Here is a 14668-nt window from a genome sequence, read left to right on the forward strand (position 1 = left end):
GTACAAAATACAGTGCTACCGGAGATTTTCCCTTTCTTCCCTTCCCAGCAGTAGGGGATCAAGGAAAACTTGGTGGGAAATAATATTTCATTTGGGTTTTTAAGGATGGGTAGGACTTAATAAATGAAAATGAGAAGCAAGAATCTATGCATGGGGGCAGCTAAGTGGTTCAATGGTTAGAGTAACAGGTCAGGAGGACCTGGGTTCAAATTTGACCTCAGGTACTTCCTAGCTGCTTGAATCTGGACAAGTCACCTAATTCTGTTTGCTTAGCCCTTGCTCTTCTGTCTTAAAAATTAGTTAGTAAGACAGAAAGTAAGGGTTTTTAAAAAAAGTTTGTGCTTAGGAAATTCAAGGAAATGGGGGAGGGAAGGAAGTAAGTAGTCCAGTTTGTTTTGATGATAAAATGCCTGTAGGAGAATAGAATCAAATAAGTCTGGAAAGGTACAATTACTTACTGGCGTGATTTCTGACTTGGGAGACACTATTGGCTTGAAGAGAAAACCTCTGTAATTTTGAAACAGGAAATGGACCATTTCAGAATTTTGTCCTGAAACTGGCTCTTCAGATTGAGGGGTATTAGATATACATGTTCAGGGGCTACTCTTAGTACAAATTGGCCATTCTCCTGAAAGTGTGCAGAGGCTTGAGGCACAAAGTGAGGTCTGGGGTGGGGGGTCATTTGTACACTGGCTAAGCAGATTTCAGATTATGAAGGCCTTGTTCTTGTCCTCCCACACATTCTCCAACAGCGAACCTCCCTAATGTGCCCAAGGTCTTTCCCAAGTCTTTTAACATTTGTCATTTCTCCCTCTGGCTACAAGATTTGTCTTTTGGGAAGGCTTCAAATAACAGACTTCGTGAATGGAGGACTTTTCGATGGAATAATGTCGCCGGCCACAGCAGAGAGGGTGTCACCACATTCACTTCAACATTTATTAATTCCTTACTATATGGAAGGCCCTCTGCTAGGTTTGGAGGCCCTGAATGACGGGAAAGGTCCAACAAAGGGCTTGCATTCAAGAAGTTTGTGTGCTCAACGAACTGACAGCCAGTTACCTGCCTCTTCTCTTTCTATCCCTATTTCGAGTAATTCCCAGTCTTATGCCTTAGGTCTCAGTCTATCTGATTTTCTTTTTGTCCAGTTTCCACAACGAAACCCTGCCCCAGACACTCCCCGCCAGAGATCTCTTAGCGTGGAAAGGGTTAAAAGGGAAGGCGGTGCCGGGACCTCGGAGCACCTGTAAGTATCCCCTGCTCTCCTCCCCGCTCGGGTTCCCTCCTTCCCTGGCGCCTCCCAGATGATCCGGTAGGCGTGTGGGGCGGTGCAGTCTGAGCTCTGTTCGCCCCTGAGGAACTAGCGTGGAGTGGGACCAGTCCCGCAGGGAGAGCTCTGGGCGCAGCCGCTTCCATCTCCGTCTTCACCTCCGCCGCTGCTGCCTGGAGCAGGGACGCGGCTTAGGAAGCGCAAGCGAAGCATCGGTCCCCGCGGTCTTCAGCCCCCAAGGTTGGGGGTTGGAGGACAGCCGGACCCATGGCCGACTTCCCTTCCAAAGTCAGCACCCAGACCAGCACCCCGGTGCAGGGTGGCGCCCATTCCACGCTGCCGGGACTCGGCTCTCTTCGGCCAGATCTAGGCTTCCTCCGCTCTTTAGTGGGAGCCTTGATGATCCTGGAGATCGTGAGTTTGAACCTCGGCGCCCGCGGGGTGGGGGGTGAGGGGCCACAGGCCGAATTGGGTGGAGAGGGCTTGGCTGGAAGGTGGGGTGGGGGAATGGGGGGATCGTTGCGGAAATCGAATTGGAAAAAAATATAGGAACAGCCCCAGAAGCTGGGGATTAGTCACTTGCCGTCTCAGGGAGGGGGCTGGGATACTCCAGAGGTTGAAGTGGGGTCCTGCCGGTTCGCCTGATTGTATTACTCTAGAAGCAGAGATAAGACCCCAAACACACCCGCTCTCTCTCTCTCTCTCTCTCTCTCTCTCTCTCTCTCTCTCTCTCTCTCTCTCTCTCTCTCTCTCTCTTTCTCTCTCTCCCTCCTTCCCTCCCTCCCTCTCTCTCTCTGCCTGTCAGTCTCTGTCTCTCTGTCTGTCTCTGTCTCTCTCTGTCTGTTCTGTCTGTCTCTGTCTCTCTCTATCTCTGTCTCTGTCTCTCTCTGTCTGTCTCTCTCGCTCTCTGACATTCCCAGGACTCTGTTAGGACTGAATTCCTGACCCCTGCTTAAGTCATATATGGAACTTGGTAGGTTTGCAGTTGGCAAAGTCTACACTTGACATACCCTCTGCAGAGCTCTAGTGCCCACCCTTTCCCCTCCTACAAGATCGCTCCCTTTGTTTCCCACTTGGTCACACCATGGTACTCCTTAGGCTTTACCCCAGTCCAAAAAAAAGGGAAGTACATTCCATCCCCTCCAGCCGAACACCTCAACTGTTTCCTGCCCAAGAACTACCTTTGCCTGAAAGAGGTGAATGTATCTAAGGCCTCCTGCTTTTTCTGTGAAGCTATAGCGCTGGGTGTGCTTGGTTCTTGCTGGGTGAGAAGCTGGGCTTGGCTGGTCCCTACAGCCCCAGGGTAGGTGTGATTCACAGATTGGACCAAGAAGCTGAAGTTGACCCTCAGCATTTTTGACTCGTTTGGAGACTGGTCACTTTTTGCAGGTTGGGGAGCTTTTGCCTGAAGGGACTTTTGCTGCTTGGGGAACTTTTGCCTGAGGAAGGGGTGTGTATCTGTGGTCTCCTAGGGTGACTTCTGTGAAGCTATGGAACTGGGTATGCCTGGTTCTTTCTGGGTAAGAAGCTAGGCTTGGCTGGTCCCTGGAGCCCCAGGGAATGTGTGATCCCAAAGCTCTGCCCAGGAGCCTAGAAGCTGACCCTCAGCATGTGATTTGTTTGCAGACTAGGAATTTTTGTGCCTTTTAGAGAGATGGTCTATATTATAGACTGTGGAGCACATACACTAACCTTAATACAAACTGCCCCTCAAAGCTTTTCTACTCATTTCCAGAGTATCATAGACTAGATGATGACCACCCTCAAAGGATCCTGTAGAGAGGATGTCTGCCTTGGGCGGAAGCTTAGGCTAGATGACCTGGAAAGACCTCAAAAGCCCTTTCCAATCTAAGATTCTGTGTGTGGTCCTAAATTGAAGCATCAAAAGGCCAAGCTTGGAAGTTGGTAACTTTCAGATGTGAATTTTAACTCTCTTGCTTTCCAAGCCAATGGACATTCAAGGTTCTTATCAAGAAAATGGAGTCTTGTCAGAAGAATTTAGGAATGTGCCCCCAGTGTAATCTATTACCCCACCCTCTGTAAAATAGCCCTTGAGGATGAGTTGAAGGCTTCACAGCCAAGGAGAGGTGGGGTTCTAGTTATGCTTTCCTGTGACTAGTCACTTAACTTCTCAGTGCCCTAGGCAGCTCACAAAGACTTATCACAGACTTACAGAGAAGGCGCCAACCCACAAATGGTTGAAGGACTTTGCTTAGCAACAAGCTCCCTAGGGCCAGTAAAGTCCAGCCCCTCTCCAAAATGCAGACAGACCATCTTCCTTGAGGAGGTAGAATTGTTAACATACCAGGATTTATTTGGTGTTTCTCTGTGGCGATGTGTGTCTTTTTCCTTTTCAATGGCTTGGCAGTAAAGGTAACTGACCCATTGGCCCCTCTGCCAATGGTTCCAATTATAACAGAGCAAGTGATGGAGGAGGGATCAGATGTGTTCTAATTTCTGTTATAGCACTAGCACTGTATTCTTAGGTATGTTTTAGAATTCTTATTCTTTTAAACTTTGCTCATTACCTTCTCTGACACCAGTCAGGGAGGCTCAATTTTGCTATATAGAGGAACTTGGGCCTTTTTTGTTGTTTGGTCATTTTTTTCATTCATGTCTGACCCTTCATGACCCCATTTGGGGTTTTCTTGGCAGAGCTCCTAGAGTGGTTTGCCATTTCCTTCTCCAGCTCATTTTTACTGATGAGGAAACAGAGTGAAGTGACTTGCCCGGGGTCACAAAATATCTGAGTCCAAATATGAACTCCTGAAGATGTCTTCCTTGATTCCCAGTCCAGCTCTTTATCCATTGCACTACCTAGCTGCCCTAAAGAGGCTTTAGAAAATAATTTTAATTAAATTTTGACCAGCACCAATAAAATGTGGGCACAGAGCATCAGACTGGATGGAAAACATTGGGACATAACAGAGAATCATGCCTTGTGCCTGTGTGGTGTTATACTTTCCAAAGTACATTATGTGAACCTCATAACTGTCTTAGGAGGTAGACAGGATCAATATCAGTTTCCCCATTTTCCAGATGAGAAAGTAGGTTTAAGAACTGAAATAACCTTCCCAAGGTCCTGCAGGTAATTGATTGCAGAGCTAGAATTTTAGTTTAGTGGAAATGTGGAGTTGGAGGACCTGCGTTCCAATCCCTGTTTTCTCACTTATTGCTTAGGTGCCCATAGTGACCATAGCCTCAGAGATCAGTTCCCCCCATTGTAAAATAAATGGGATGGACTCAATTACCTCTCAGATTCTATATTCTTATCTAAAATGTTAGTCTAGAGAAGACAAGCCTTTATGGAGGGCGTGGTCACTGTTTTCCAGGATTTGTAAGGTTATCACAGAAAAGATTAGACTTGTTCTGGCCAGCAAAGTAGGAACAATAAAGGGGAGTTGAAGAAGGTCAGGTTTCAGCTCGTCATGAGGAAAAATTCTGACAATTAGAGCTGAATAAAAGAGAAATGGGGTGTTGGGGCAGCTGCAGGAGGTGGTCAGGGCCCCATCTCGGGAGGTTTTCAAGTGGAGGCCTGGAATTGGGTATGATTTGGACCAGATAGTCCTGAAGTCCCTTTGAATTCTAAGATTCTGTAACTTTGTCTCCCAGTTGTCTATCCAGGCTCTTTTGACAAGGCTATGTTGTTGCCTGTTCTTGTGGACATGGGGCTTCCTGGTCCCTAATTAGCCTGTGGGTGGTAGGTAGGCGTTTTGAGGAATTCTGTCTCAGTGCCCTCTCTCTGAGGGAAATTGGGATGGGAAGGGGATGGATGGGGGAGGAGAGGGCAGGAGATGGCTAGAACCACTAGAACCACAGCTTCCTGGGGAGACTCATCATGTTGGCGGGGCTAGGCAGGCAATGGGAGGAGCAGGAGCTGGTACATTAAGGTGTCTGGTGCCTGAAGTTAGTACTGATGAGTGGCCGGTTACTCAGTTCTGGTTTATTTTCTTTTCAATAGGGCAGACATAGCAGGTTTCATCTAGTTGGCTCTTCAAACTCCCAAGAAAGCAAAACTGCATCCGCTTTGTAATTGGGGCCACTTGCCTCTCCAGTCTTCTTTTTTGTCGTTGTTATTTCCTGAGGCTGGTGGTCTTGGAGCCACACTACCTGTCCAGGTTGACAAATTAAAGTCAAGGTTCTGGCAGACATCCAAGAGGATCTTTCTTAGTCCAGGACTGGGTGCTTCCAACCTGCTGGATCATCCCATCAGTAGAGGCAGAGAATGGCCTCTTCTTGGAGAGATGACAGTCAGCTCTGAGGAGTCAAGAAGGAATTGTCTCTGGCCATCCTAGAACTCCTGGCATTTCTCTGTTCTTCCTCCTCCTCCCCTAAGGCTGGGGTGGCAGTGGTGGTCAGAGTCTAAAACTGGCTCTGAGTACTTAAGCTTCATTCCAAAAGCTAAATATTCATGTTTTTTGGCTGATATATCATTTGGGATTTATCAATGCTTCTATTTATGTAACTGTCCAGATTTCTCGTCCTTATGGTAGAGGTCCTTCACAAGATTGGTCAGACCTACTTCCCCAGCCTTCTGGCCTACTAAATGAATTCTCCACCAGTCAAGTAGAACTGTTTACCATCCCTCACACATTCATTGTGCTTTCCTCCCTTTATTCATCATTCCCTGAACAGGAATGCCTTCCTCCCTGACCTCCACTGTCCCAAACCCTAGCCTTTAAATTCCCCCTCTCTGAGGCCTACCCCAACCACTGCAGCCTGTACTGATTGATCTTCCCCCCTTCTTCCATATCCTGTCCTACCTTTTCCATACACCTCCTTTCGAACAATGATCACATACTGCCTTGTTTGTCATTGCCCTGCATGTGCAGGTATGTCTCCCCAGTTAGCAGACTACAAGGAATAACCATAATGCAATGGAACCGATTGGTTTTTTTTGTTTGTTTGTTTTATTTAAACCCTTACCTTCTGCCTTAGAAACAATACTATATTGTTTCTAAGGTAGAAGAACAGTAAGGGCTAGGCAATGGGGGTTAAGTGACTTGCTCAGGGTCACACAGCTAGGAAGTGTCTGAGGCCACATTTGAACCCGGGAACCTCCCATCTCTGGGTCTGGCTCTTAATCCACTGAGCCACCAAGCTGCCCCACTGATTGTTTTTAATCAGAGACCAGAACTCAATACTTCTTGCAATGGATTTCATTTTGGGAATTACCTGTATGATAATTCAAGGAGAAGCAGTGAGCCCTGGTCCAGGAGTCAAAGGGCCTACATCCTAGTCTGGCATTGCTACTTCTATTGGCCATAGGTCCTTGGACAAGTCTCTTCAGTCCTGCAGCCTATTTCCTCTTTGGTCAGATACTGTAGGAATAATAACCTCTGCCTTGGGTTGCAATGGTACTTCCATGAAGTAATGCATGGGAATGTGCTTGACCCACTGTGTACATGGAAGAGGATATTTCCATTTCTGGAACTCTTCTTTGGGAATTGCCTAAAGTATATTCTTTTTAACCTCCTGGACAGCTGGAGGGTAGGCTGAGGAAAGGGCACAAAGCTTCAGCTTTTGGGTAGATCATGGAGTTCCAAACAGTTGTATAAAGTATCTCAGTTGTGTCCTCACTTCTCCGGTCAAAACCTGAGGTGATGCTGTATTATCCCACTGGACTCCTAAAATATCTCTAAAGGCCTTTCCCTAAGAGGACTTCATTTTAAAAGTGTCTTTAACAATGGGGTCAGCTTAGAAATAAGTATGTAGCCTCCCAAGGTGACTGACTGCCTTTGAAGGATATCATTCATTTGAAATAAGAATTCCTGATCTATTGACTAAAACATGGTCTTGTGACTATTGTGATAAGCAGAGACTGGGCTGATCTTTCTTCTTGGGATCTGGACAAAAAATTTGTCCCTGGCCCCAAGCAAGATTCTAAAATAGTGCCTCCCACGGGTGACCTTCTACAGGAAGCTTTGAATATTCCATGTCACATTTAGCTTGATTTTTTGCAAAATAAATTGCCATGTTCTGTAAGAATGGGATTATATGTTAAAATTATATTATACAATTATAATTATGTATAATTATATAACATATTATTACATTATCTGGGGTTATATATTAAAAAATATAAAAAGATGGAGCACCTAGAGAGTCAGGCCTAGAGATGGGAAGTCCTGGATTCAAATCTGGCCTTAGATATTTCTTAGCTGGATGATCCTGGGCAAATCACTTAACTTCCCCCCCACCCACCCCGCTTTGCTTAGCCTTTATTACTCTTCTACCTTGGATCCAATATGCATTATTGATTCTAAGACAGAAAGTAAGGGTTTAAAAATATATGTAATATATAATTCCAAATTTTTCTTCAGAATTGTTGGACTAGTTCACAGCTCCCCCATCAGAGAATGTGTTCTAATTTTTTCCCCACTGGGTATTTATTAAATTAATTAATGCAAAAAATATATATGTGTAATCTAAAATAAAAAGTCACATCTATTAAAATATATTAGAAATCATATATAAAAAGTCATTATAAGTGCATCCCAGCCTCCACATCCTGTGGTGGGCAGCTACCTAGATCCCCTGCCCCCAGGCTTGACTCTTCTCTGGGTTCTTCACTTTATAGAATCTAATGCAGGCCTTGGGGAAGGGTTTGCTGGCTAGGTGGTTAGTCAGACCTGCAGCGTCTAGCTTGGGCCGTGCCAGGCTGAGCTGTGCCCTGTGCGTCACTGGGACCCACTGTTTGCCCAGAGTGATGCCTGCACCAAGCTAGTATCAATTTTAAATCAGACCCATCCCAGGTATGGCATGGAAGGTGGAACCAGCCTCCATTCCCCTTGGAGTCTGAAGTTCCAGTTTTCTTTTGGCCCTGCCACATCCTTGGAAAGGTCTAAGGAGAACCCTGGCTTCCCCTGGAATCTGAATCTCATTGTCCAGGAGTATCGTCCTGCTCATTGGCCTAACTTGTTCAGTGTCTTTGTTCCTGGTTTCAAAGAAGTCCTGTTTTTAGTAGCCCAGGAAGGAGGAGGCTGTGAATGATGGGGACTCGATGGGGGTTGGACTTTCCCAGTGAGGGAGTCACCGTATTTGCCCACACTGATTTTTCTGAGGTTAAAGATGAGAAAGGACATAGTTTAGCCGCTACTGTAAGGCAGGTACAGTGGACGGAATGTTGCACAAGGACTCAGAAACCCTTGCCTGGGGCCCAGCTGCCATTTACTTACTGTCTGTGTAACTTCTGAGGAAAGCATTTTCTCCCCTATTGATCTGTAAGGTCCCTCCTATCTCTGGCATTCTGTGATCTGGCTAAGGGAGCGCCCAGTCTGGGTCTCCATACCGAGGGGCTGTTGTCCCCTGGAGACAGTATCTGCCTGAGTGTTGGTGGGGATTCCCTGGAGGTGAAGGAGGAGCAATTCATCCCTCCTTGGTTAAGAGGCCAGAGCCAGATAGGAGACCTGCACTGATCTGTGTTAGTCCTCGGGTCAGAAATGAGATACTGAGGGCTGATTCTGAAGAACAGAGGACTGATTTATTTAGTTCTAATTTTTTTTTAAACCTTTACCTCCTGTGTATCTGTTCCAAGGCAGAAGAGTGGTAAGGGCTGCTAGGCAATGGGGATTAAGGGACTTGCCCAGGGTCATACAACTAGGAAATGTCTGAGGCCAAATTCTAACCCAGGACCTTCCATCTCTAGGCCTGGTTTTCTATCCGACGAGTCACCCAGCTGCCCCCCTAAGAGTGGATTCTTAAGAACAGAGGACTGATTTATTGAGCTCTAATGTTGCATTAGATAAAGGGCCAGTCTTAAGAGTCAGGAAGACCTAGGTTCAAATCTTGTCTTTGATACATTTGTGATCAAGAAAAAGACATTAAACTTGTTGGCAACTCAGGCTGCAGTATAGTGTAACAGGGAGAGTGTTGGATTTTCAGTGAGAGGCCCTGAGTTTGAACAAAAATTCTGCCACTTACTGGTGTGACTTCAGGGAACTTGCCTCGTTTCCCTGGGCCTCAGTTTCTTCATCTGCAAAATGAGGAGGTTGGATTAGAGGGACCCAGCCCCTTCCTGCTGTACATCAATGACCATCTAGTCCTATAAACTCCCCAAACCTACAGATTACAAGATTTGCTGTTCTCTGTCAAAAGTGGGCAGCTAGGTAGTGCCAGGGATAGACTATAATCAAAAAGACTCATTCATCTTCCTGAGTTTAAATCTGGCCTCAGACATTTACTAGCTGTGTAACCCTAGGCAAGTCACTTTACCCTGTTTGCCTCAATTTCCTCCTCTGTAAAATGACCTGGAAGAGGAAATGGCAAACGGCTACAGTATCTTTGCCAAGAGAACCCCAAATGGAGTCACGGAGAGTCAGACACAACTGAATAACAACAAATTACAATTACATTTGTCAAGAGATTTTTTCCATGTGCAGAGTGCCCCAAAAGGGGAAACAAATTGGGTAGCAAACTAAATACTTAAATTCCTAGCATCTTCTGCTTTCTTTTACATGCCTCTGCTAAGGAAGCAGAAAGGGGTGCTTGGAGATGAGGGTCACTTTATATTTCTGCAGATCAGGCCAAAGAGCTGGTAGAGACCCTTTTTCTTAGCTGGGCTGGTCCTGGGACAGGGTCACCAGTCTATGCTAGAAGCCTTTCTGACTTGAGTCCACCAGAGCTTTCCCTAATGCTGCAGTGTTCAGTAGGCCAGCGTTATCTCCCGGGCATGATGAACCACCTAGAGGATCTGACAGCTTCATAGGCTCACAACCCCTTTTTTTGCCCCATGAAGCACATTTGACATGAAGTGAGCAACAAACTAGCAGAATTTGTGCTCACCCATTTTACGGATGGGCAAACAGTGGTCCTGAGTGGGCCTCCTCCCACCTTTCACAAAAAGTATGTGGCAGAACCAGGAAGAGAACCCAGTTATTTTAATATACTCAGACCAGGAAAGTAGGACCCAACCTCAGCATGCTAGCTCTGACTCTTGACTTGGAAAGATATGAGGCTGAACCTCCCAGTTCTGTTTTCCTTGGCTGCTCTCCAGCCAAGGCAAGCCTTGAGGAGTTGTCCGAGCAGCTCACTAGAATCAGCCACCGATCTGAAATTCCAAAGAGGGCCAAAAAACAAAAGTACACTCATTTTTTTTGTTTGTTTATTAAAAGGAGATCAGTGAAGTCAGAGAATGGGGAAGTGGGTACTGGTTCCTCCAAGCCGAGCAGCACCACCTGTTTGCAGCCTGTCTGGGGCAGAAGGGAGAAGACCCTGAGAGCACTGTGGGGCAGGGGTGGGAAGGGGGGAAGATATGTCACAGGAAGCTGAGGGTGATAGGAGGCAGGTGGTGCTGCCTCCTGCATGGAATGGCTCCTACTCTGCACAAAGCTCTTTACTTGGGAGGGGTGAGAAGAAGCACCGACTTCCCTGACTTGAAAGGAAATTCTGGCCGGAGGTCTGACATAGAAGACACTTGTGAAGCAACAAATAAATGATCCCTGATATTTGTATCTTGCCTTGCATCTCATATGGTGATAAACAGCTCAGCTTTCTAGATTCCGTTTGGTTTGCAAAGCCCTTTCCCCCATTAGCACCACAGAATTTAAAGCTAGGAGAATGTAAAGATCATCTTGTCCCAAGCTTTCATTTTCTAGATGAGTTTGTAAGTTGAAGTCAAGCAGTAAGAAGAAATAAAGAATTCACCTTTTCCATTTTATAAGAGAACTAATCATTTTTATCCAGTCATATCCAACTCTTAGTGACTCCATTTGGGGCTTTCTTGGCAAAGATACAGGGGTGGTTTATCATTTCCTTCTCCAGTTCATTTTACAGATGTTGGAAACTGAGGCAAACAGGGTTAAGTGACTTGCCCAAAGTCACACAGTTCTAAGTGTCTGAGGCTAGATTTGAACTCATGAAGCTGAGTCTTCTTGATTCCCAGCCCATTGTTCTACCACCTAGCTGTCCCGAGGGAACTGAGGTGTGGACAAATCAAACGATTTATCTAAAGTCCTAGAGTTAAGTAGGAGATTCCATCCTGAATTTGAACCCAGGTTTTTTTACTCCGAGTCTAATCTTCTTTCTAATATGAGGGGCTTCCTCTTCAGCCTCCTGATGGTAGTGAAGCAAATAACATTTGACATAGGAGGAAACTAAGGCCCAGAGAGACAGCAAGGCCAATAGTGAAGCTGTGCCTGGATCTCAGAGCTCCAGGATCCCAAAGCGATTTCTTCTAGAGGCCACCTGACTGACTCTTGTTCTCCTCTTGCTTTGCTTCTCCAATGAGCTCTGGGTAGGTACCTAAATCCAGGGAGGCCTCTGGCCTGGACCCTGCCCCGAGTTCTGCTTGGGGCTTCTCTAGTACTTCTGGGCCTTTTCCTCTCTAAACTTGACTTGCCAGTGAAAAGGGGTTGTTGTTTTTGTAAGGCTGAGGCAGTTAAAGCCCTTCTCTGTGTCCCCTGCCCCTTTGTAATCCTCCAAACAATGCCTTTTCTTTTCCATAAAGGCCCTTTCACCACCCCCAAGAAGTGAAAGGCAGAGGTGGAGGCTGGGCCTGGCAAGGCCACATTCTGGCGTTACCAGAGACCAACGCCGAGGGCACAGCTGTGGCCCCCAGGCCCCACCGGCCCTGTGTTTGAAGTTTAGAGGGACAGAAGTTGAGGAAAGAGGGCATGAAAGGAAAGGACGACAAAGTAGCCTCCAGGAGGAGAGAATCATTCCTCCTGTGGGGCTTTGGTTTCCCCATAGATGAGAAGGAGAGAGAGAAGAATCCCGGCAGCCTAGAGCAGAAAGGGTTCTGGGAGGGGGGAGATGGTCTGGTCCAGCAGTCTCAGGTCTGGGTAACCATCTCTTTCTGAAGCGCTCCAGAGACAAAGTCCGGGTGACCTTGTGCAAGTCATCTTTCTGGACATCCATTTTCTCATATGTAAAATGAAGAGATTAAACAGTTCTGAGGATCCTTTGGGGCTCCCTGTATTCTAGGTGGTTCAATCCTGCTTAGGCAGCGAGGAGGTTAAAATGACTCGTTCATGGAAGGTGCCTAAGTTTTGTCCAGAGACTTATGTTGGTAGCCTTGTCTCCCACGTCTCCTTTTTATATACTCTTCGGTCCAATGCCAGACTCTGATCTCTGTTGTCTCCCTGACGTCTGTTTCTGTACCCCACCCCACCACCAGCCCACAGTGCTGCCCGTGCCCAGGCCGGACCTCCCCACCACCCACCATTGGTCCAAGTGCTTCATCTTCTCCAAGACCAAAAGTCAGGTGCCAGGTCTTTCCTGAAGCTGGTTCAATATGATTTTTCTTGAAACTAAACGCTGTGTAAATATAATAAGGAGGCTTTTTCCCAGAGAAGAGATGAGAAAATGTACCTCCCTGATCTCTTTGCAGAGGGGTGAGATGGGAGGTATAAGATGTCGCCTTTTTTGTCAGATTTGGTTGACTAGTTTTTGCTGGTTGACAGAGTTGGCTAGATTTGCTGATTCTTCCCCCTCCTCTTTCTGTTTTATTTTGCATTATAAAGAACGGCCTATTGGGCAGGGGAAAAGACATATTTGGAAATGAGAGTGATATAAAAAATAAATGAGGGGGCAGCTAGGTAGCTCAGTGGATTGAGAGCCAGGCCTAGAGATGGGAGGTTCTAGGTTCAAATCCGGCCTCAGACACTTCCCAGCTGTGTGACCCTGGGCAAGTCACTTGACCCCCCATTGCTTACCCTTACCACTCTTCCACCTATAAGTCAATACACAGAAGTTAAGGGTTTAAAATTTAAAAAAAAAAATTTTTTTTAAAAATGAGATCTTTGTTTTTTGCTAACCCTTCTCAAATTCTTCCAATCATTTTATTTTAAAACCCTTACCTTATGTATTAATTAGAGAATTTTGTACCTTTAAACTACATTCCCCCAAATTCCTTTCATCTCCCAGCATCCCTTTCCTGGCGTCCTCACATTTGCATTTTTCATGTTTTGTATATAGTTTGCAGCGTTTCCTCTTTCCCTTCCCCCCGCCCCCTGCATGTAGGCTGAGAAAGATGGCTTTTTACTCTTGCTTTTTATGTTAATTATTATTAATAAATCTTCTTAAATATAATACTTAGTATATTGGATATTAATTTTTAAACTCACACTTCCATCTTAGAATCAATAATGTGTATTGATTCTAAGGCAGAAGAGTGGAAAGGGCTAGGCAATGGGGGTTAAGTGACTTGCCCAGGGTCATATAGCTAGGAACTGTCTGAGGCCAGATTTGAACCCAGGACCTCCTGTCTCTAGGCCTGGCTCTCAATCCACTGTTACCCAGCTGCCCCCCCCCAATCATTTTATATGGACATCTTTTTACTTACCTCATTCCCCCATAGATCTTAATTATTTGTGATGATAGTTAACATTTCTATAACACTAGTCACCTAACCTTGTTCGTCTCATTTATATTTTTGTATTTGTAATATATTTGTAATATTTGTGATAATATTTATAATTTGTAATCATTTTTGGTATTTGTAATAATAACAGTTAATATTAATATAGCATCTATACAACCAGGCTCTATGATAAGTGCTTTGTAGTTGTTATCTCATTTGATCCTTACAACACCCATAATAGGTAGGTGCTATTATTTATCCTGGTTTGGCAGATATGAAAACTAAGGCAGACTTGCCCAGTAAGTGATTTGCCCAGAGTCGCACAGCTCAGGATTTGAACTCAGGTCTTCCTGACTCTAAGCCCAGCACTCTATTTACTATACTACTTGCCAATGCCAACATGCCTATATATGCTGTATTTATCTCATAACCCATTGGACTGTAAACCCTTTGAAAATAGTCACTGTTTTATTTTATTTTTTTGTATTCCTAGAGCTTTCCATGCTGTTTAAAAAATATTTATCCAATTGAATCCAATAATTGGTTTGATCCTTACAATCAAGGTGGTTGTGCAGGTGTAAAAACAGTGCCTGGTTGATGGACAAGAAGGAATCCTGGAGGTCAGAGAAGTCAAGTGACTTGCCCAATATGACATGGCTACATTCATAAGTAAGACAGTGTGTCATGGTAGAAAGATCCCAGCTGGGAGAGGGGGACCGACTCGACTACTGATTCATTTAGTGGCCTTGGGGAAGTCATTGTTTGTCTTTGGACTCCAGTGTCCTCCTCTTTAAAATGAGAGGGCAGTGAGGTAACTCAGTAGATTTGAGAGCTAGACCTAGAGACCAGAGATCCTGGGTTCAAATATGGCTTCAGACACTTCCTAGCTATATGACTCTGATCAAGCCACTTAATCCCCATTGCCTAGCCCTTACCACTCTTCTACCTTGGAACCAATATATAGTATTGAATGGGCAGCTGGATGGCTCAGTAGATAGAGAGCCAAGCCTAGAGATGGGAGGTCCTGGGTTTGAATTTGGCTCCTGACACTTCCTAGCTGTGTGACCCTGGGAAAGTCACTTGACCCCCCATTGCCTAGC

The 14668-nt window shown here is 45.5% G+C and overlaps 1 protein-coding gene across 1 annotated transcript in view; it reads left to right on the top strand.

Moving 5' to 3' along the window:
* Positions 1–1336: 1336 nt before the first annotated feature.
* Positions 1337–14668, top strand: part of LOC123237295 (plasmolipin) — a 37296-nt gene continuing 23964 nt past the window's right edge. The window contains exon 1 of the mRNA XM_044664126.1: positions 1337–1681. Within this exon, the coding sequence (XP_044520061.1) occupies positions 1535–1681 (147 nt within the window). The 5' untranslated portion in view covers positions 1337–1534. The remainder of the gene's footprint in view (positions 1682–14668) is intronic.

The sequence above is a fragment of the Gracilinanus agilis genome, chromosome 2, assembly GCF_016433145.1.
Source record: "Gracilinanus agilis isolate LMUSP501 chromosome 2, AgileGrace, whole genome shotgun sequence".
In the NCBI taxonomy this organism is placed as follows: Eukaryota; Metazoa; Chordata; class Mammalia; order Didelphimorphia; family Didelphidae; genus Gracilinanus; species Gracilinanus agilis.